Source organism: Amblyomma mixtum, chromosome 1, assembly GCF_055824585.1.
Source record: "Amblyomma mixtum isolate Tamu chromosome 1, ASM5582458v1, whole genome shotgun sequence".
NCBI lineage: Eukaryota > Metazoa > Arthropoda > Arachnida > Ixodida > Ixodidae > Amblyomma > Amblyomma mixtum.
Window position 1 is genome coordinate 16,177,904 of NC_143012.1, and position 22,425 is coordinate 16,200,328.

General features: G+C 43.8%; 2 protein-coding genes across 2 annotated transcripts in view; both read left to right on the forward strand.

Moving 5' to 3' along the window:
• The window catches only part of LOC149365559 (receptor-type tyrosine-protein phosphatase mu-like), a 90,021-nt gene extending 85,772 nt beyond the window's left edge, over positions 1-4,249 (forward strand). Inside the window, exons 39-41 of the mRNA XM_089544180.1 lie at positions 928-1,070; positions 2,577-2,712; positions 4,123-4,249. Of these exons, the coding sequence (XP_089400306.1) occupies positions 928-1,070; positions 2,577-2,712; positions 4,123-4,200 (357 nt within the window). The 3' untranslated portion in view covers positions 4,201-4,249. The remainder of the gene's footprint in view (positions 1-927; positions 1,071-2,576; positions 2,713-4,122) is intronic.
• A 2,345-nt stretch (positions 4,250-6,594) lies between these two features.
• Positions 6,595-20,499, forward strand: LOC149365560 (dehydrodolichyl diphosphate synthase complex subunit Dhdds-like). The gene is made up of 6 exons (XM_089586043.1): positions 6,595-6,837; positions 8,669-8,811; positions 10,773-10,895; positions 13,634-13,738; positions 17,722-17,944; positions 20,347-20,499. Exons 1-6 carry the CDS (start codon positions 6,604-6,606, stop codon positions 20,497-20,499), a joined length of 981 nt encoding a protein of 326 aa, XP_089442169.1. The 5' UTR covers positions 6,595-6,603.
• Positions 20,500-22,425: the final 1,926 nt, after the last annotated feature.

Below are 22,425 nucleotides of genomic sequence, written 5' to 3' on the forward strand. Positions count from 1 at the left end.
TCCTGAAATTTTGAACTTAAGGAGTGCCGCAATTCGCCAACTGAGAGACTCTAAAGCAAACCCTGCTTCCTGGGAATTTTCGAACAGCCCTGTATATTATAATAATTTATGCTCATTTAGAAGCAACTACAGTGTCTTCAAGGATGAAAACTCAAATGATGAATACTAGATGATTGTGCTATATTTCTTTCATACATGTTTTATCCTCTTTTATTTTCTTCGAATATGTTAAAGCTATCACGTACGACTTTACGGTCAGATAAAAGCTATTATTAGATTATTATTATTATGATGTTACGCAGTGTTAAGATATCTGTTTGCGGTATGATGTGTAATGAAAGGTAAACGTCAGTTCGAGTAAAGGTATTAGGAAAACTGTGCTATTAATTACGATTAATTCTTATGCAGATATAATAATCATACTTGGCATACTTGTGACATGCTCGTGATATCCTTTCCTCAGCTCAGGGCAGCTTCCGGTGCGTTGTGTCAGTAGACAAGGAGCCGTTATAAGGTCATCAAGCTTATATGTCTATTCTTATGCCATTATAATAACGCGACACCGTTCTCCGGCACTCACAGACCCTCGTGAGCATGGATTCCTTTTTCGGTTGCAGATGAGCAAATACTTTCGAAAGCTTTCACAGCGCTGTTACTCATTGTTTAATAAGCAATGCAAAATAAAAAAAAAAACAAAGTAGAATGCATGAAAACATTTCAGAATTTGTACACTGGCGCCTGTGTCTTACCCGGGCCATTAGAGGCTGTCACGACTTGAGACCAAGCCTAGCTGAAAGCAGTTTAACTTAGTGTACTTTCGCCACCCATAAACTGCCTTACTTGCGGGGCTCCGTGTGAGTCGCGGAAGTAAACTTTTTGCCTCTAAGCAGGCGCGGCGTGAATGAAGTCTCGTGCGTTCATCTCCAGGCGCCGGGGTCTTCAGGGCCAGTGACGGTGAAACACTTCCACCGTTCTACGTGGAAGAGTGCCGAGCAGATGGTGGACTTAGTGGACCACGTGGAACGCTGGCAGCAGCAGTCTGGCGACAGCATCATCCTTGTCCAGTGCAGGTAACGAAGACAGTCACTTCGGCAACAAAGTGATGTTTGGACCGGCCCTGCTGTTAAAAGATTTTCGTTATGTGAGAACTAGAGTAATTTTGAGGGTACGGAGGCTAGCCCTGCTAGGCTTTTCAACTGTTCGATAAGAGCCGCATAATATAGACGATAAAAATCACTTCCAGCTGTCTGGATGAGACACTGGGCTATGTGCTGTTGCAGCCCAGAATTATGAAAAATTGGCAAAGGTAGGGTGGCACATTTAGTGTTAAACACTCTTTCCATCTCGGCATGCAATTGTTGTTGTTTCTTTCATGGCGTACATTGCGACCTATACACTAATCTGGTAGCTTTGAGAGGATCGCCTTGCTCAGTGGCTGTGCAGCGGATTGCGTTGCCATTTCAGCAATCGTATGACACGAAAAGCACTCGTGCATTATATTGTTTAACTCACACTTTCATGCTAATCGTCACTAACATAACCTCTGACAGCCAAGGTGCACGCTGCTGTGTGCGCTAATACACTGTTTTATTCTTTCTTTTAAAGGACATGCGTCCCAGAAGCCGCGTTCGAAGTCATTTCTGTGGGTTGCAATCTCTATGTGACGAAAGGCCTTCTGTTCGTTGCTCTTGCACGTCATGCTCAAATGGCGGAACGTGACACAGCTTTAGGATGATCTCTGCCCCTACTCGAGGAGGGGCTAAAATAAGGCCTCTCAGAACACTTCGCAACGTGGAATAACCCCAGAAGAAGAAGTGGTTGTAAGGAAAGCAAGCCCACGTTAAACTTGCCACTCCGTATGGATGCCTGAAAGAAGCTTTGCGGGATGAGAAAGAGGAAGGGCAAAATCTTGCGGCTAATCCATGCTGCATGCATGGAAGGCATGCACCAATTCATGGAAGGCATGCGTGCGGCGCCGTGTTGTGTTGCCATGCATAAACACCAAGCGTTGCCAATACAGGCACCTTCACTCACTCTTTTCTTCATTCACTCAAGGTAGCTCCGAGCACAATCCCAAGTATTCTACGCAGGTTACCTTCTTCGTCTATTACTTATTCCTCTCCTTTTCATTTCATTTTTTTTTCAACCTCACATGAATAGCATGACAACCACACCTCCTGCCTGCTCAGTCATGTATGCAATTAAAAGGGGCTGCGTTGCAAGCGAGACGGCTATTAATACAAATGAAGTGCTGGGGAAAGTTAAAAGATCACTCGAGACAAGAGCATACGCAACACGGAGAATGAAGGCTTATAGTGCGCACATACGCAATGCACTCCATACGTGGACATTCAAGGGGTGTGCTTATTGTATTGTTATCCGAATCGATTTTGTTGTTATCCACTCAAGATTTACTGTTATATAGAGGAGTTGTCCGTGAGCAGAGTGACGGGCAAAAATGTGGTCACACGTGAACGCGGTCCATGAAAAGCCCAAGATTTAGACGCGTGACGTGTTCTCATCAACTAAAAAAGGAGGGAAATTTCAATAAATTTCCTGCACTCATCTTCGTGCAGGAATGGATGCTCTGCCAGTGGAATGTTCTGCTGCTGCGCGCTCGTCCTGGAGAAACTCAAGTGCGAGCAGGAAGTGGACGTCTTCTATGCCACCAGGATCGTTCGAGAGAATAGGCCTCAGTTCATCTCGGACTGCGTAAGACGGCGTTTCTGGTTTGGTTTGGTTTGGTTTATGGGGTTTAACGTCCCTAAGCGACTGAGGCTATGGAGACGCCGTAGTGGAGGGCTCCAGAAATTTAGACCACCTGGGGTTCTTCAACGTGCACTGACATCGCACAGCACACGGGCCTCTAGAATTTCCGCGGCCGGGATCGAACCCGTGTCTTCCGGGTCAGCAGTAGAGCACCATTACCAATGAGCCACCGCGGCAGCTAACCGGTTTTTTCTAGTTGCTCAAATATTGCACTCGCGTTACGCGACCGGGTTAACCACGCTTTCTGCATGAAGAACTGCTCAGCCGTTCAGACGGTGTACGTTGCAGCGAAGAGTAAGCGGCAAAAGTAAGGCAGTTGGCCTTGATGCCCCCCCCCAAAAAAAAAAAAATAAGAGAAAAATACTTGAAGGCGACTACTAAACACGGATGACGCAAGCGTTGTCGTCTTGTGGCGAGTAGACCGGCAGATGTGAAGGCTATTGATAGGTAACCCGGAAGTAATCCGCCACGTTTACAAGGCACTTCCTTCAGCTCGAGTTCAACCTGCAGCCATGTGACATCGTCATTTGCAGGCAGTCGGCCTACTGAAATAGATTCCCGTATCCTGTTATACTAATTTGTGAACATTCATATCTGTTTGCCATCCCAAATTGCAACACATGCATAAATTGAGCCCTTGGCGCAGGCTGAGACTAAGCGCCGCACATCGCGTAGACAATGTCACAGATGTGGATGTGCCTTAATGCAAGGTCGCCACTAGTCTGTGTGCGTGCGAGTGCGTGTGCGCGTGTGCATTTACGTGCTTGCGTGTGCGTGCGTGTGCGTATGTTCGTGATCAACGAGACAGTGGACAGTGGATGCGACGTTATTTTTCGAAAGGTGCCTGGCATAGTCTGTTCGGTAACCGATACGCTCTTCACGAAAATCAATGACAGAGGTCGGTTCAAGCCATTGTTGAGTAGTTACTCTATGTTGAGGACTTATCGTGTTCACGGGGTCAGTTTTAAGGCTTTTTGCGTGCTTAACACGCAAACGAGTAGAACAATTAGGAACGTATTTGCCACCAATGCATGTCGTAGGCTCGCACAACTATAGATGTTGTAGGCTCGCGCACTTACATCTACGACTTTCGAGATTATCGTAGGTGCATTCTTCCCCTTATCTCCTACGCACGACAGCTTTCAGTTGATCGCAGCCCAGAGCGGCGGTCATTCTGTACTTCTACGATAGCCGAGCAAACTTGCTGCTGTCGCCACTGTTTAGTTATTTCTATTCGCGGACACAGGTTGGGCCAGTTACCAGTTTTCTTTAAAAGACCTGAGCTGATCTCTAGCTGCCCGACTGTCGTCACCACCACTTGACAACACATGCTCCTCTGTCTTCTCTTCCCAGGACCAGTACAAGTTCTGCTACGACACAGCTGTGGCCTACCTCGAGACTTTCGAGATGTACGCGAACTTCCGGCAGTAACGATGTGTGAGAAAATGTGTGCTCAATAAAAGGTGTGCTCCCTCCCCAAGTGTTACTGACGGTATCGATGATGGAACTTCCTGAAGTACCTACTTTTACAGTACACTGCAACCATTACCGCTGTCGTCGGGTGCTGGCTGCTAACATGTACCTGGCGTGTGCTCTGTCAGTTGCTGGGGCGGCAACAGTAAGCTAATACGTAGCACTAAAATTTAAAAAACTGGACTCGGCTTCTATGTCGGGAGAATTCAATTGCTTAATAATATAATGTTCACCCGTGAAATCAAAAGTAAAAAGGTGATTAGTTAATTTTAGTTAATTAATAGTTTCATCACTGAGCTCTACAGCTTAAAATAAGGATCTGTAAACAGTTTTTAAAAAACACCAGGTATATACACCTGGGCTTATCAGCAGCCTGCCACAAAGCAGGCTTCAGATAAACAGACAAGAAGACAGAAAAACACACAGCGGTTAATTGCGGGAAATGGACACTGTAAGTGCTTGCGCACAAAAAGAAGCTTGCCGAAATTATCAATGTCGTATAAACAAAATCAAGTACTGTAGCTTTCGGGAGGCGAAAGCTGAAAAAGCTGCTCCCCTTTTTAACCAAAAACAGAAACTCTAGAAAAAAAAGCTAAAACAGAAAACAGTTTTCTCAAAATTTTTCTATCACAACTGAAAACAGGTTAATAAACTAAAAACCTGAAAGTATGAAACCGAGCGCTAATGAAATTGCTTGGCAATGTAGCTGCCAGAAGATTTCAATATTAGGAAGTCTGTAGGGATAAGGTGACCGCAGCTGCCATAGGACAGGGTTAATTGGAGAGACATGGGAGAGGCGTTTGACCTGCTGCAGGCGTAGTCAGGCTGATGAAGATGATGCTGCTAGTTTCGATTTGATCACTACCACAAATTAAAGGGAAAACACACATTGCCCTATATGCTTTCCTTGGTTTCAGGGATAGTAACGAGCCCCTCATTAACGAGGGCTTCGGTTCCTGCCATCTTGATGCCGTAGGTAGCATAAGAGGGTTCTTGCACAGCTACCGCCCTTACCATTAAATCACGTTCCTCGAAGGTCCCAAGAAGTATGCCGAAATGATTAGCTTAGTTTAAGCAAAACCAAGTACTGTACCTTTCGTGGGGCGAAAGCTACAGTTCTTGGGCGTTAGTGAAGTGGACGTTATTTAAAATCGTTTTTTTATTATTATTATTTTCGGCGGCATGCAGCACGTGGCGGCAGCTGCGAGAACTACATGTGCTTGTCCAGATTTTATGGGCTTCGTGCAACTGTACGCTTGTCACATAATTCAGAGCGGCCGTTGTGTTTGGTGGCGAGAAGATTTATATGCTAATACAGCCTCTTCGCAGCAAGTTAGCAGTTTGATTGACCTTGTTAGAGGAAAACTCTAGCGGTGTAGTGCGAATTGAGTCCGACTTCATGTTTAAGGAGGTTTGTTTATTGACGTGATAGCAATAAATGACACGCGCCAAAAGCTGCTCCAGTTTACCTTAGCGAACTACGCAAAGCTGTCGCGGAAGGCTCAGCTTCAACAGTGCGGTACTGCTCGACAACCAGAAGGTAAGTTTAGGTTACTGCGCTCGGCAGATCTGTCTCCGTTAAAAAGTTTAGGTTTACACCTACACAACGTACATTTTATATTTCTACACGTCCAGAACGCCAAAGGGCTGCCATTATTCGGACTGCCATTCAAAACTTGAGAGCCTTCCTAAGCGAGTATTGAAGAAAACTACCCTGCTTGTACTGCTAGTTACAGCCCATCACAGCCATGTTTTCAGTTTCGCTCTAAATTTAAGCGGCTCATAATTCTCCCAGTGAAGCCTCAACTTTTAACTAGCTCCCGCTAATAACCAGTTGTGTTAATCTGTTCGAAACCAACTTTTGAGGCGCAAAGTGGCCTTCAGAATTTAAAAAAAAATTGCATGTATTCTGAAAGCATTCTTGCAGCTTCCTATGAAAATTGTTAGGCTTGTCCATGAGTCTTCAGGTCACCACGGTGGGAGCCCCGTTTATTGTTGCGGTTGTACAATGGAATCGGCCAGAGCGCAGAAAGGTCCCAAATTAATATTTGTAGCAAACTGAGTACCATACACTAAATGAATAGAAGACACTAGGCATACCAATTTTTATATTTGACGAACTTACTTTCAAACAACTTTTTCATGCAATGGCCAACCCTTTACCGCGTGGTTTGATACACTAGCGACGTAGCATTTTCGCGAAAACAATTTCGCAAGCAAATTTACGAAACATAATTTTCACTCTGGCAGGGTTAGCAATACTTTGAAGCGCAAGTGATTTTTTTTTTTGTCGTCTTCACAGCCTTAGAGATAAAAGTAAAGAATTTTGTTTCATCCTTTCCAGAAATTGTCGAGAAAGACATGAAGGACATCTTCCTGGCGAGCGTCGTTTTCAGTAAAGGGTTGCTCGAAACTGGCGGCGTTCTGTGGGCATACTGCCTTCTTGTACTCAGGAGGCTTCTGATATGGGTTCTGACACTCGGTGTTGTGCCGCAACACGTATGCATTGTGCCAGACGGCCATCGGCGCTACTCTAAGGCCATGAGCATGGACTTGCAAAGAGCCTACGCGATGGGACGTGACATATACTCACAGGTGATTCGCGTTCACTGATTACCCAGTTCTAGACAGCCTATAGAGTGTCTATAGACTTTTCTCTATAAACTTTATAGACTGTCCATAGACAAATCCGAGAGAACAGTCTATATGCAATAAAAATGCCATAGACAGTCATAGACAATCTATAGATTTATAGCCATACAATTTTAGTAGACTTTTGTCTATAGACAGTCTATAGACTATGAATAGACAAAAAATGGCTGAGGCTTAACTTGGTTAAGCCTGGAGAATGCGAAGCATCATCGTGTCGCGTAATTTGGAGGCGCACAACCACAGCGACGGCGCGAGGTGGACCCCTGTTTCTCCACTGTCGTGACGTCATCGTGTCACGTGGTGTGACGTCATGTATCACGTGATTTGGAGGCGCACAACCACAGCGACGGCGCGAGGTGGGCCCCCGTTTCTCCACTGTCGTGACGTCATCGTGTCACGTGGTGTGACGTCATGTATCACGTGATTTGGAGGCGCACAACCACAGCGACGGCGCGAGGTGGGCCCCCGTTTCTCCACTGTCGTGACATCATCGTGTCACGTGGTGTGACGTCATGTATCACGTTATTTGGAGGCGCACAACCACAGCGACGGCGCGAGGTGGGCCCCCGTTTCTCCACTGTCGTGACCTCATCGTGTCACGTGGTGTGACGTCATGTATCACGTGATTTGGAGGCGCACAACCACGGTGAAGGGCTGAAGTGGTAGCTAAAGTAGTATGCTTCGCATAAAAAGCAATATCTATAGGAAGTCAATAGATTAATAAGAAGTCTATAGACCATTTTTATAAGGGATAGCCGTAAGGGGACATCGACGACCACTACATAAATTTTTGCCCTTAGTGGAAGTCGACTTTTTGTGCCTCTCTTCACGTTCTTTTGGCAGTAAAAGACGTGTTTATTTCGGACTAATTTACAGTTAAAAGGATATACATGCTTTGCCGCCACTCAATTCCAACAAGTGGCGTTGATAATGACACCGCGTCTACGATGGAATCCGTGATCGCTCGCTAGCAATGAATGGCTTTGCGATCTGGGCGTCAATATTTGCATGCAAAAATACGGTGCGGCCATATTTATTTTCAACGCAACTGCTTTTCTCTATTCGGATGCACTACGTAAGGGTGAGAGAATGGCGGCAGGACTCTGTAGACCAATGAGGAACCGTGCAGTGATGTCATTACTGTTCTACTTTGTGATCGTTGTGGGGTGCTCGAGTTACCCCGCACGAGGTCACGTGGTTGGGACGTCACGACCATTTCGACCAGTGCCGATTTTCTAGGCACGCCAACAACGACAGCGGGTTCACCACTCCCTTACAAAAAAGTTTTACAGTCTATAGAGTGCTTATAGACTTCTGTCTAAAAGGCTATAGACTGCCTATAGACAAAAGTCTATAGGCAATAAAAATGCCATAGACAGTCTATAGACAACCTATAGATTTATGGCCATACACTTTTAGTAGACTTTTGTCTATAGACGGTCTATAGACTATGAATAGACAAAAAGCAATATCTATAGGAAGTCAATAGAGTCAATAAGAAGTCTATAGACTGTCTATAGATCATTTTTATAAAGCTGAGTTGGACCTTTAATGCTATCGCGTTAAAATAAATGAACAATGTAGCCAAGTAGGAACGCTTTGTCTTTCAGCCCCGGACACGAATGGAACACATGTGGTGCTACTAGCACGGCCGCAAGCACGGGGCGTTTAAATAATAAATGGCACATGAAAGAAACAAGAGCAGAGCGAGAACTGCCAGCGTGTGGTGCTAGGAGAAGGAAGCGCCAGTCATACTCTACCGCGCGCGACGCAGGTGCACGACTGGTGCGTCCGAGTCGGCGTGGAGGTATCTACCATCTTCGCTTTCAGCGCTAGGAACTTTTCCCGTAGCAGGCAAGAAGTGACAGCCGTCTTGGACAAGGTCAACGATGTCAGCGCTCAAACCTTGGAAAAGTTGTGAGTGCTTACGAAACCTTAAAAAGGTTGCCATGAGAACCAGCCGTAGTGTGATTGCCTTGGAAGGAGGAGGAGGGTATGGCAAGAGCAAAAGCTGTTGCCATACCCTCCATGGTATGGCAAGAGAGAAAGTACTATCGCGATGGGTAAACCCCAAGCAAGATCTTGCAATTTTTGCGGGTTTCTGCCATCAAGACCTTACGATGTTTCTACAGTTTTGGGCCATCGCTGTCGACGGTGCCGCCATCTCACAATATCTTTACACTCCCAGTGCCCCCGCTTGGCCTATACCCCGGCGTCGGAATCGCGCGAGCCACCGTGCGGCGACGCTGGACGCGAGATGCTCATGCCGTGTCTTTTCAAGCGGCTGCCTTTGGGGTGGCGTCGCCTGAATTGGTTTAGCTCGCCTTCCGCGGTTTAACTTCGTTAAAACCTTCTGATTTACGACATGAAAAGCAGCATGATAAGCAAACATTAGAAAGTCAACAGTAAAGTAAGAAGAGAAGCCAATGTTCACTGCAATTCTGCTTCCGAAAATTTATATAATTTAGGCAAAAATTTCGTTTATTTTTTTCGAAACCTGAAAACTGGGCTCTACAGATATACGCATGTCACTCTCAAATTCTTTAGCTTAGTATATCGCGAAACAAAAATAGCTCGACAGCTGCGAATAACTCGACAGCTCTCGCTGAATCTCGTTTTATACAGTGGTAACCGTGCTTGGAGTTTTTTTTTTTATTATGTCGTCTTCCACCGTCAGGCGGAGCTTTAGAAAGGAGTACAGGGCAGTCATGCCAGGTACTCCATCTAGGTACTCCATCTATGACGTGACAATCTCTCTTCATAAGTAGCGCCACGCCCCGCCGCGGTGGCTCAGTGGTTACGGCGCTCGGCTACTGACCCGAAATACGCGGGTTCGATCCCGGCCGCGGCGGCTGAATTTCGATGGAGGCGAAATTCTAGAGGCCCGTGTACTGTACGATGTCAGTGCCCGTTAAAGAACCCCAGGTGGTCGAAATTTTCGGAGCCCTTCACTACGGCGTCCCTGATAGCCTGAGTCGCTTTAGGACGTTAAACCTTGATAAACCAACCAATAAGTAGCGCCACATAGCTATCAGTGAATGAACAAGTGCCTCTAGATGGCCATACGCCTAAGGGTGTGATGTAACTGGCACTTAAAAGAGAAGAGTTGTTGGTCGATGTTTCGTACTCTGCATAAAGAAATCTTTCTTGCAGTTTCGAACTTGGGGACAAGAATTCAGTTTTCGGCAGCCGAGCACAGCAAGTATAAATGATGAACACCATTCGGTGACAGTTTTCATTGAGAAAAAATGGAAAAATGAGTCATTGCGCAAACTTCTACAGCATGTTCCACTATTATTTTTTTGTGAAAAGACAGGTGAAAGCACGGGGATCGCGAAAAAAAATTATTTGAGAAATCAAAAACTTTGGCCAACTTGCCTTTTTTATTAGCCATGTCCCTCTAAAACTGAAGGCATCTCTTGCATCACATCAACTTCTACAGGCCATTTACTGTGAAAAGGCGCTTGCACTCGAAGAAGCACGCAGAATCAAATGTAAAACAACATAATATGCTTATTCAGAAGCTTCTAACAGGAGATTCATTGGATTTCAACGTCCATAACGTAGAAAGTGACTGCACGGAGTTCAAAATGTTTTACGTCTTGGAAACATCCTCCAAGAAAAAAGGCGACATCACGATTGCTTCACTCAATCGCTTTTAGTCCCGAAATTAAACAGCTGATAATAAGCCACTTTCTTAAGCTAATTTTTGAAACAATAAAATAGAAACTTTACATGAGAAGAAGAACTCTGCGTCATCTGAATAGTAGCGCTTTCTGCGTTCACTTCCAATAGCGGAGATAACATTATAAACTGAAGGGAATATATATGACAGGCGTAGTAATTTGTTGGTGTTAACGGCAAGAGTTATCTCGTAGGCGCGAGGATGGAGCAAGCGGAACAACTGTCCGTGCCGTTGGAGACCTGGAACTCCTTCCGAAAGAGCTTTCCATAAGTATGGCCCGAGCCACAGTCACAACTTTCGGCAGCAGAAATGGGAGGTGAGTCCTCTGCATAAAATAACTGTTACATTATTAGGAAGAACGGGACTCAAAGTAAATTCTAATTACCTCTGTTTTTCTTTTCGAATATATCCCTCTCTTACCAGATGCACTTGCAATGGGGCACTCAATCATGCTGTCCAAGTTTAACAATTATTTCTCGCAACAAAACACACGTGATTGTAAAAAGCGTTCGCACTCGAAAGTCTGCACTTCTGCCCATCTTTTCTTGCTCTCTGTTGAGATAATTATCAGAAATTCACTGCCGTTTCAGTTTTCCAGCAGCGGTTTGACGTGCTGTGTACCATATTTAAAGTCACATTTAAACATGTTATACGGCGCCCAAATGCACCTGCTGCTACTATGTGTGTATGCTTTAACGGTTACCCCGAGTTATCCTTTAATCTTAGTCTTCTCCAAGAAAATGCAATCATCGACGAACTCGAGAACAAGTTTTTTTGGCACTGCTTGCCTGTGTGCCGGACAGAGATTCTTGGAAGCCACCAAGTACTTCGTGCGCTTTTAGGCATCCGCCATTGTGCATTAGCATTTATATAGTGTGCACCTTTTCTGGAGTTCCCCTAGTAATACGCCACAAAACTCTCGGTAACTTCAAACACCCGTGCCAGCGTTTACATAAATACACTATGACAGCTATTCCTACAAGTAAGCAGGCACAAAACTATCCAGGTGCATCGAAATCTGAATAAGCAACGTGTGGCGAAATCAGGAAACAACTGGACGCGCAAAAAAAATTCAAATTGCGTTTGTTTGTTTTTTTCACAAGCTGACCATCACTGAAATATCGAACGCTCAAAAGCGGCTAAGTTTCTAGCCCAAGACCAGCTTTCATCAAAATCACTTTTCATCTTGAGGAAACTATGGAATGTTATAATAGGCTGTCATGAAAATGCTGCTAAGAACGGTTTAATCATCTTTTGATACGTAGCACAATATTGCTTGTAAGGTTTGTCCTGAGCCTGCACTGAGTAGTTACGACTACCATAGAAAACCAATGGGGTGAACCTACCTCGGCACGCTTGTACCGAGGAGGGTTCTGCGGATATCGTGATTGTTATGGTGCAACCTTACGACGTGTGAAAAACTGCGTTCATAAACAACTTCCCGTTGAAGAATACGCTGGTCTAAAATTTCCAGGGTATGTTTAAGGAACACCGAGCAAGCGCGAGCAGCGAAATTTATATGCGCAGTTTACTTCTTTGTCAGTTTATCTTAGGACTTCACAACATGCTGAGGTGATACTAAAATAATCCTCAAAACATGATACTTTTAAAGTTCAGTGCAGGAAGCTCCAGAAAACGAACTCGAGTGTTGCTTGATGTCACTGGCTGCAAGCTCAGTGGCGCAGCATGGTGACTGCCCAGAAGAGTAGCTAGTGTGGTAGATGCAAAAAAAAAAATAAAAAAAGCAACTTTGTTGTTTGCTTGCACAGTACTCGTAAGTTTTTGAAAGAAAATCTTCTGAGGCAGACTTCCGCTGAAGTCTGCCTTCCGTTGAAGGCAGACTTCCGTTGAAGGCTCCGTTGAAGTACTAAAAACGTGCCTCCCAGAACAATTGCTTCCCCGTCACGGGCGTTAACTCTATCGTGCCAGGCCCACACTCGGCGCTATTCATAAAATTATGATCTGATATTAGATGGCTCGCGTCAAGTTTGTGTACGCAAGGCCTACCTCATTTATTTCAGTGCCAACCAGATCAGTTTCTTTCGGCCAAGCAAGCCCTCATCTACCATACTAAGCACAAATAATTAGGGAATAATTACCCATTAGAGCCCACATTGGCGCAGTGACACGGCTACAAAGGAACGCTATACAGCTTTCTAAGCAGCTCCGCAGTAGACGAAAAGTTAGTTAAGCCACAACGAATTATGTTTCTCTTCAGAGAAAGCTTTGTAGCTTTTCCTTGCAGCCTTTATGGTTCCGGTGATATTGATGCTGATCAGTAACTATTCCCTCAATCAAACCTACGCCTTGGAGGTTGCCCTTAAAAAACATTGTTCTGAACACGAACAACCCGGCATGGGTGTAAACGGCGCTCTACGTAGGCAGTTCCTGCGATTTTTTATTTGTGAAAATTTACCGTAGGGCTTACGGAGCATATGATAACGCCTGTGGGAAGTGCTCTATGGGACCGTGCAGTCTGAGATAGGGTGATTCGTTTAGTATATACTACCCTGCCTTATGCTCTTCATTTCGATAGCCTTAACGAGCGCTTCAAAAATGCAGTGAGTTGGAACAGCAGTGATGTATCGAAGGAAATGGGCATACAAATCGACGGGAGAGGCGTTGTATAGAGCAACATTTTGTGCGCTCGCCAGCTATGCCAGCTATAACGAAAGCCATCACTCCCCATTTGTAGCGCCACATTGCGTTGAGCAAACAAAACGAAAAGTCCAAAGACGTCCCATTTTGCTATAATATTAGCTACTGCTAGCGTTAGAAACATTTCCGGTGATACAGTTACAGCATCGTGGCGCTGTATTTGTAGGCGTAAAGTTGCTTATGGCGCAGAGAACAGAACAGTGTCTCCCTGATCAGTCAGTGAAATGGAGGAGGCGTTGGTGTGTGCGTGTGCCTACGTACGTGGGCTCATGCTTGCGAGTTCGCTTGTCTGTGCGTGCGTCGTGTAAATGCCTGACTGCGTTCCACTATTGTTGTCTGGAATTGCGTCATGCACGTATCTCGTTCGCTGTCTTAAATGATGCCTGCATACGTCAGCTCCAGACTGGATATTGCCTGCGCCGCCTACACCACCAAGCGTCAAACGGCAGCCATGGTGCTGCAGCTAGCCAAGGCCGTCCGTGAAGGTGTGCTGCGCACAGAGTGAGTAAAACGGATTGGAGGCTGTGGTAGCAGCGCAAATAACAGCAAACGGCCCACCACATTCTAATAACATATTAATAATACGAACCCGAACATATGCTTGAAGATTAGCTACTGCTAGCGTTAGAAACATTTCCGGCGATATATTTACAGCATCGTGGCGCTGTACTTGCAGGCGTAAAGTTGTTTATAGCGCAGAGAACAGAACAGTGTCTTCCTTATCTGGTTACCACTGACGACAAATTGCTTCCCCATGCACGACAAATATTTATCTCAGGCTGCCGCAAGATGCATAGTGATATCACTTTCTCCGCGGTCTAAATGGAGACAGCCATTTCAGCTTCCGGAAAATATATGTACATACATACATACATACATACAGGAATTTTATTGCAAGATATATATACACAGTACATAGCGTGTGCCCGCAGAAGCGCAAGCGCTTGTGGGCGGGCCACGGCAGTCACAACAGCATACGGTGAATACAAAACGCTGAAAGTGCACACTTTACAATCCATAAAGAAGAAAAAGAAGAAGAAGAAAGAAGAAAAAAAAGCAATAACACAAAGTCTAAATATTACATATAGTTCAGTCAACAAATTTAGCGATTGAGAATTATGTAAAGCAAAGAAAATCTACAGTTAATAAATGGAACACAAATTGAAAAACAAGATAGAAATTACAAAGCAACTCAGTATTTCCTTTCTTTGAAACTTTCAAACAACGCTTTCAGTCCAGATTTCACAGCCGTCAACGAATCACAACCAAACACCTGAGCAGGTAGTTTATTAAAATGGTAGGGTATATAGAACTGTCGTGTCCTTTTACCATAATGTGTGTAAACCCTGGGAACTTTATAACGCGCTATATGCCTAAGTGACTCTGGTTTTTTATCTGGCTGTTTAAACTGTGCTGAAAAGTAATTTCTGAGAACTACCACCTGTAAGTACAAGTCATGCAGAGGAATAACTCCTGCTTTAGCCATTCTGGTGTTATGGTCGGACTTCTCGTGAGCAGTGCCATACAATAAATTAGTGGAGATTTTGCACAGGAAACTATCTACCTTCTTAATCTTACAATGTGCACAAGAACCATACACTGAAACGCCGTATCTAAGGATAGATTCTCCTAAAGATCTATATACAGTATGACGCAAGTTTATAGGTGTAGTGTATTTTATACGATAAAGCTGGACAGAAAGAGCACGGAGTCGTTTTAATAAATAGTCAATTTGGGAAGACCAACACATGTTGGAATCAAGATATAGGCCAAGATATTTAACACTGCTCGAGTAGGGTAGTGGCGAACATTCGCAATTGGCACAGTTGCTACCATGCAGTAGAACCGACTGGGTAAGATCAACATTCTTGTGCGGATTTCTGAAACATATTAACACAGTTTTGTTTTTGTTGATGTATATTTGATTTCCAGATAGCCAGTCTACTATTTTATTGATATCGTACTGAAGGAATTTCAGTGCGAGTGGGCTAGATTCATGGGATATCACTAAAGCTGTATCATCAGCATACTGAAATAATTTTGCATTTAATGTAAGGTTAACCATATCATTTACATAAATATTAAACAAAAAGGGTCCCAAAACAGAACCTTGTGGAACACCGTACTGAATATCAGAAAAAGCACTAAATGATTCTTTAATTTTCACTACTTGCTTACGCTGTGACAGGTAACTTGCAAAAAATTGTTGGTATGGACCACGGAATCCAATACTTTCCAACTTACTTAACAAAACAGAGTGCTCCACGGTATCGAATGCTTTCGATAAATCCAAAAACAATCCAAAAACACATTGATTAACATCCAAGTTACCATTGATAAAATCACAGCAATCTTCGAGAAGCTCAACCGCACCAATATTACGACGGAAACCATACTGTGTAGTACTCAAACAAGAATACTTCTCACAAAAACATGTCATATATTGGTGCACAATTTTTTCCATCAGGATGCTAATGACTGGTAGTATGGCAATTGGTCTGTAATTTGTTTGATCTGTCTTTTTTCCCGACTTGTAGATGGGTCGTAGTAATGAGATCTTCAGACCTGATGGTATTTCTCCTGTCTTGAAACACCCATTAAGTATATGTAAAAGTACATCTTTAAGTTTGGAGTAATTGTTTCGCAAATCACGCAGTCTAATCTTATCGTAGCCTGGTGGTTTGCTGTCTGGTAGCGTCCTAATAAGGTTCCACAACTCATCTTGATCAACAGCAGGAAAAGCAGCAGAATTAGTTGTTTTCTTGCCTTGGTATTGAATGGTAGAAACGACGGTTTGTTTTTTAAGTTCCCTAATGGATGATACAAACGCATCATTAAAAGAATTTGCAATGGTCAAAGGATCTGCTTTTAGAAAAGTACAATGCAACTTCTCATCCAAATTAGATTTCTTCTGTCTACCTAATAATTCATTTAATAGACTCCAAGTTTTCCTCGTATTGCTGCTGCACCTAGAAAACTCAGCAGAAAAATATTGCTTCTTTGCTTGCCTCAGCATAGCAGTAAGCTTATTACGATGTGCCCTATACTGCTCTTTCAAGGCAAGATTCTCGACATCTTGTTTATAGTCATTCCATAGTTTGTCCTTCTCATGAGAAAGTTTAAGTATATCATTCGTTATCCATTTCTTCTCTGGATTTCTTAACTTGATTTTAACGTCCTTCGTGGAACTGGCATATAGCTCATCAAACTTAGCTACTAACGAGTTATAAGCATCAATGTGAGTTTGACTTAGCAGAGACCTCCAATCAAAAGTTTGAACGTGCTCGTCCAAGCACTTGTTATCAATTATTTTTATCGTTCTAAAGGTTTGACCAGGCGTTTCCCTTTCTTGCGCCAGAACACATAGCACTGTGAAATAATGATCCGCCACCTTTCTTCGTATTACTGCAGCGTTAGCGACATTATTCGGGAGTCTGACTGCTATATGGTCGATGCACGACTGAGTAAGTCTGGTGCCCATTACCTCTTCCCTGGTAAAACTAGAAATCATATTTTCTATTCCATATGAAGCTAGTAAATCTAAATAGCACTCAACACCGGGTTTCTTTATCTCGGAAATGTCAATATTAATGTCTCCAGCTATTATTACATTAATTCGATTGTGGTGAGTTAAAAATTCCGCAAGTTCAGAAAAAAATACTTCGAGTATTGAGTTCGGAGGGCGATAAACTGCTAGTACAATAAATGTCTCGTCTTTGCAACTGAGCGAAAGAGCTACTACTTCCGCCGCAGTAAAAGCACAAGGTACTCTTTCAATGTGCCAGCATTCTTTAACAAATCCTAATACGCCACCACCCCTACCAGAGTCACGGCAACAAGAGAAAGATTGAAATCCCGGAAGAATAAACGTATCAGACTCATAGTCGTTAACATTAGTTTCAGTCAAAAGTACAATATCAAGGCACCCAAGCAAATCAGACAAGTAGATATTTAATAAATTCCAGTGCTTCTTGATGCTCCTTATGTTGATATGGATAAGATCTAATGCAGAATTGACTTGGGAGTTAAACAAACTACTTCTGTGTGTATTCCAGTCTGTAAATGAGCCGAAGTCCTCACTCATGGTTACTCAAGCTTATCAAAGTCACATATGCTCTCAATTCTTATAGCTCCAGAGCCCTCGATCTTCCTCACAAATATTTTGCCATTTTTCAGCCATACAAACTTGTACGACTTCTTCTTTGCTTCCTGTTTAGTTTGCCACAACAACTTCTTTGTCTGGGCACAAAGTCAGACTGGCAACAAAGTCAGACGACCATCACATAATGCAAAAAATGCTCCAAGTACTACAGCAATGTCTACCTTTCGACAGGTCTGAATATAAAATAATAATCTAGGTTTCAGATAAATTCTAGAATTTTTTTGAACTGGGCTAGAAGCAATTCTACGCACACAGATTCCAGTTTCAAGTCGCGGAACTACTTGGCGCTTGGATGCTTGGTGTGATGATCAACTTGTCTCAGGGATATCACCTCCGAACTTCTGGCTGACTACACCACACTTATGGACTGCCCCGAGGCAGACATGCTCGTCCGCACAGCGGGAGACCAGCGGTTCAGCGATTTCCTGGTGCTCCAGTGCAACTACGCCTACTTTCACCTAGAGACCAGGAAGTGGCCAGAGCTGCGGTTCGGGCACTGGGCCATTGCCATGCTCCAATTCCAGCTGCAGTGGCCAGCAATACAGGTGACTCGCTTTGTCTGCGCTAAACATGTATTTAGGGGTCACAGCTGTGGTCGAATGCTTAGGGAAATCCCGCCAAGGAATCCTCTTGTCAATGAGCAATTCCTTTCTTTACATCTATACAACCGGTACTGCTCGTACGGTGGGCTATGCCCTGATAACTATCATGCTTCGTTAACAAGCGCTAGGAAGATGTCATGGTTAAGAGCAACAAGGAATAATTTTTTTTAATGCTGACAACAGGTAACACACTCACACTCGTGTAGAAGAGTCACCTTTGATTGCTCGCTTAGCGCCGGTGTAAGGAAAGACCAAGTCCACAGAAAGGGGAAATGCGAACTTAGCTGCCGACGATAAACTAATTCTGTAAAACTGTTGTGGGCTAGTTAGTCCAATTTTTTAAAGGCCATGAAGATTTTCCGCAAACCAAACACACATTCAGAACACGAGACGAGTGCAAGTGGTGATCTCCTCCGCGTTCTTACTGTGCTTTATCTAGGTCACTCAAATCTTAACTGCCTTTTAAAGCCTCAGCTTGTAGTCGATCACAAAGGAGGTTGTATTTAACTTTTCACTCTTGTTACTTATATTGAGTTTAATGGCGCAAAAGCAGCTAAGGCGCCAAACACAGGTTAAGAGTGTCTTGTGGGCAAGGTGAAGTTTTAATACCTATAGTTTGTTTAAAATGTCAGTTTCGTTGAGAAATTTAAAAATATGCGAGAAATCAATAACTGCTCGATAACCATGCGGTGTAAAGGAATGTATTCGTTGTAAAATTATGTCAATTTTTTTTCCCCTTAGTCCGTCAAGTATTGTACGGGAAATTGAAACGTAGTTTATAGTGAGTTCACCACACATTTCGCAGAAAGGCTTGTCCTGTTTTGTAAGAACTTATGTATAAGGTGTGTGTGTGTGTCAGATGCGCAGTCCTCATAAAATAACTTCTGAGATAAGTTCCTGTGTTCAACTCATGCGGTTAAAATCATCCGCTGAGTCATTTACACGTCTTCTGTACCATCAGCAAAGTGCTGGTATAATAGTTCCATTCTATATCATCATCAGCAAAGAGGTGCTGTTATAGTGCCACAGTCATCTTCAGCCAGTCTAATATTCAGTGCCTCTTTATTTATTTATTTATTTATTTATTTATTTATTTATTTATTTCGTGCACCCTCAGGGCCAGAGGCATTGTAGAGGGGAGTGGTTACATAAACTTTAAGAAAGAAAAGAATGTACAGTGCAGCAAACTAATTAGTAATACAGAAATGATGGCTCCTAGTTATACAATATAAACTGTTGGGTTCTTCGTGTGCTAGTTAATAGAATATAATACACTGCATACAGCGCAGCAATACAGTGAAGAAAAAAATGCTCGAAAAAAAAGGAAAAGCATAGAAAAATAGATGGTCCTACTTACACAGTGCTTTCTAATGCTGTCTTGAAGCGAACTTCTGTGACTGCCATCGCAAGAATTAGTTACGTGCAAGAGTTATTCAGGGGAAAAGTTCAGCAATGCATTGCTTACACAAAGCGTGACAGCATTACTAAACAGCCATGAACGTAGCCGTAGGATGTCACTCCTGAAAGCCGGAACAAACGGGTGCATGAATAATATGCTCGGCGTCTTTTTTTTTTATCCGAACAGACTTTTGTTTTAAAAGCCGTTGAAGATAGGACAATGTGGTCTGTGCAGGCGGTATTTACGGCATGGCGGACATTGTGTCACAATCTTTGTATTCCTCATTTGGAGGCGCAGGAAGTCTTCCGCGCGTTTACTCCACGCACAAAACTTTCACGTCCCACAAAGATTGGGCGAAAAAGGGACGTGATTCGCAGCGTAATTCAAGGAAGAGTACTCGTAAGCTGGTGTATTGCTGCGCTGTGTCACTCTCATATGGCCTAACAAGTTTAATCTTGCCTGCGGAAATTCTAAATGTAGCGTTTCAAATAATACGAAACGCAAATTACTGACCCCCCCCCTTCCCCCAACAACGTTTCTAAAGTTGATTATTTTCGAAACTGTAATAATAACGACAAAACTGCAATAACAGCAGGCAAAGAAAACTTCGAACATAAGAATCTTTACTTTTTTTTGTGTGTGAGAAGTATTGAAAAGGCAGTGAGCATACAATGTTTTTCTACAGCGACTTTTTCAACATCCATGCGTTCTATTTTAAACCGGTGCTTAATAAAGCGTGCCCGGAAAATCAGAAGCGTCTCCTGAAGGAACCACCCAGTTTTGCAGTTTTGGTCACCATAGTATGACCGCGACAATTTTCTTATTCTTGATGAAGTACCGGAGGAAATAATCACTGCAGCTGGAGGGAACTTTAGTATGAGTGGTTTTAACATTTCGTATAATGTGCCGGTCAGTAGTTTATGCACTATTGTTTGTTATTCGGCAGGCTGTCAAGATAAAGCACAGCCAAGCCACTGGTGCAAAAAACTCCATAGACGTCGAACAAGTGCTACGTCAGCGCACATTTCTGAGGCGTGCTCAAGCTGCCAGAATGCTCCACCTGGAACAGCTTGCCTTCAGTCACCCGGCCACGCAATGACACTAACATAACGTACTGAATAAAAGGCATACGCTATTTCCGTGCTCTATGCGGTCGACACTGCGTTTCCTAGGTGGAAGTTACTGCATTTCAATCACTTTACTCTACCGACCTAACCTGGTTTATTGGCACACGTGTACTGTAGTAAAGTTTTTACACCTTCGGGAGACAAAAACGCTTGAAAAGAACTCACTGCAGTTAACACTGTGTAATCTGAGATTCACCGACAACTGCTGGCGTGTTTTCATTTGATTTGATTTGATTTGATTTGATTTGATTTATTGGGGCTTAACGTCCCGAAGCGGCTCAGGCTATGAGGGACGCCGTAGTGAAGGGTTCCGGAAATTTCGACCATTTGGGGTTCTTTTACGTGCACTGACATCGCACAGTACACGGGCCTCTAGAATTAAATCCTTCAGTGATATATTGAGGTAATGATTTTGACAGCGATATGCATACATGTGTAGCCACAGAGCACTTATTTTTACTTCTAAACGAACCAGCGCAAAAACACAACGGACAAGAAAAAGGCGGAACACGACGGACAGGAGCGCTGAACTTTCTACTTTATTTTGGAAGTACAGATGCAACGTACATGGTCTGTTCTGAAAGTAGTAGGACTCATTTTTTTAAACAAAATTTATTCAAGAGAATAGCACAAACGATTACAATTTTTCAAGGTAGCACCCTTCCGTACCTACACGCTGCTGCCAATGAGTTTTACAGTTTTCGTACGCCTCCAGGAACGCCTGGACCGGAATGCTGTTTAGCTCCCTCGTCACGGCCTGTTGAACCACCTCTACCGATCCGTGATGTTTCCCCTTGAGCGTCGATTTTATTCTCGGGAATAGAAATAAGTCTGGCGGGGCCAAGTCGAGACTGTAGGGGGGCTGAGGCAGCGTTGCCGCCTTGTGCTGGGCAAAAAATCGGGGTCCTCATTCACATGATGAAGATCCTACCGGTTGGGCTTTTCCTCCTCTGACAGCACTCCCGGCACCAACTTCGCGCACGCTTTCCTCATGGATAAGTTCTCCGTCATGATCTCAAAAACTTGGGTTTGAGGAATGCTCAAGTCATCAGCAATCATTCTGATACTCATTCTACGATCATTGTTAAGTAAATGTTTCACTCGCTACACATTTTCGTTGGTCTTGCTGGTCGAAGGGCGTCTGGAGCGGTCGTCTTCCTCCACTCTTTCCTTACCTTCTCGTAACAGCTTGTGTCACTCAAAAAACACCTGATCTACCCATGGAAGCGTCACCGTAGGCCTCCTTAATCATGTTGTGAGTCTCTTTACGATACACAGGGAAGTCTACATCTTCCCTGTGTATGGTCCTTTGCACCGCGCTCGTCCTGTCTACTTCTTCCCTGTTTATCGTCCTTTGCGTGGTTTTCGTTCTTAGGTCATGGATTACCAACTAGCCCCCCATCGTACACTCCTTCAATTCTCTTTGCCCGTTTTACCAAGATTTACTCAAAATTTGATCGCGTATCGCTGATCCAGTAAACGCTCGATGATTCTGCGTGACGAGACATTTCGACAGGGGTTCACAGTGCAAGCGACCTCCTCTCTTCAACGGCCGAGAGCCGACTGCCAATTTTCCCCAGCATTCCCAATATCCCCCTTCAACGATCCTGCACGCGCAGACCATCTCTCGTCCACCCGTTCGCCCAGGAAAAAACCAGTCCTACTACTTTCAGAACAGACCCTGTATATATACAGCCATGTCAGGGGGACGTTCCACACAATATATACGTTGCATCTGTACTTCCAAAATAAGGTTGGAAGTTCAGCGCTCCTGTCCGTCGTGTTCCGTCTTTTTCTTGTTGGTTTTTTTTTGTTTTTATGGGGTTTAACGCCCCAAAGCGACTAAGGCTATGAGAGACGTCGTAGTGGAGGGCTCCGGAAATATCGACCACCTGGGG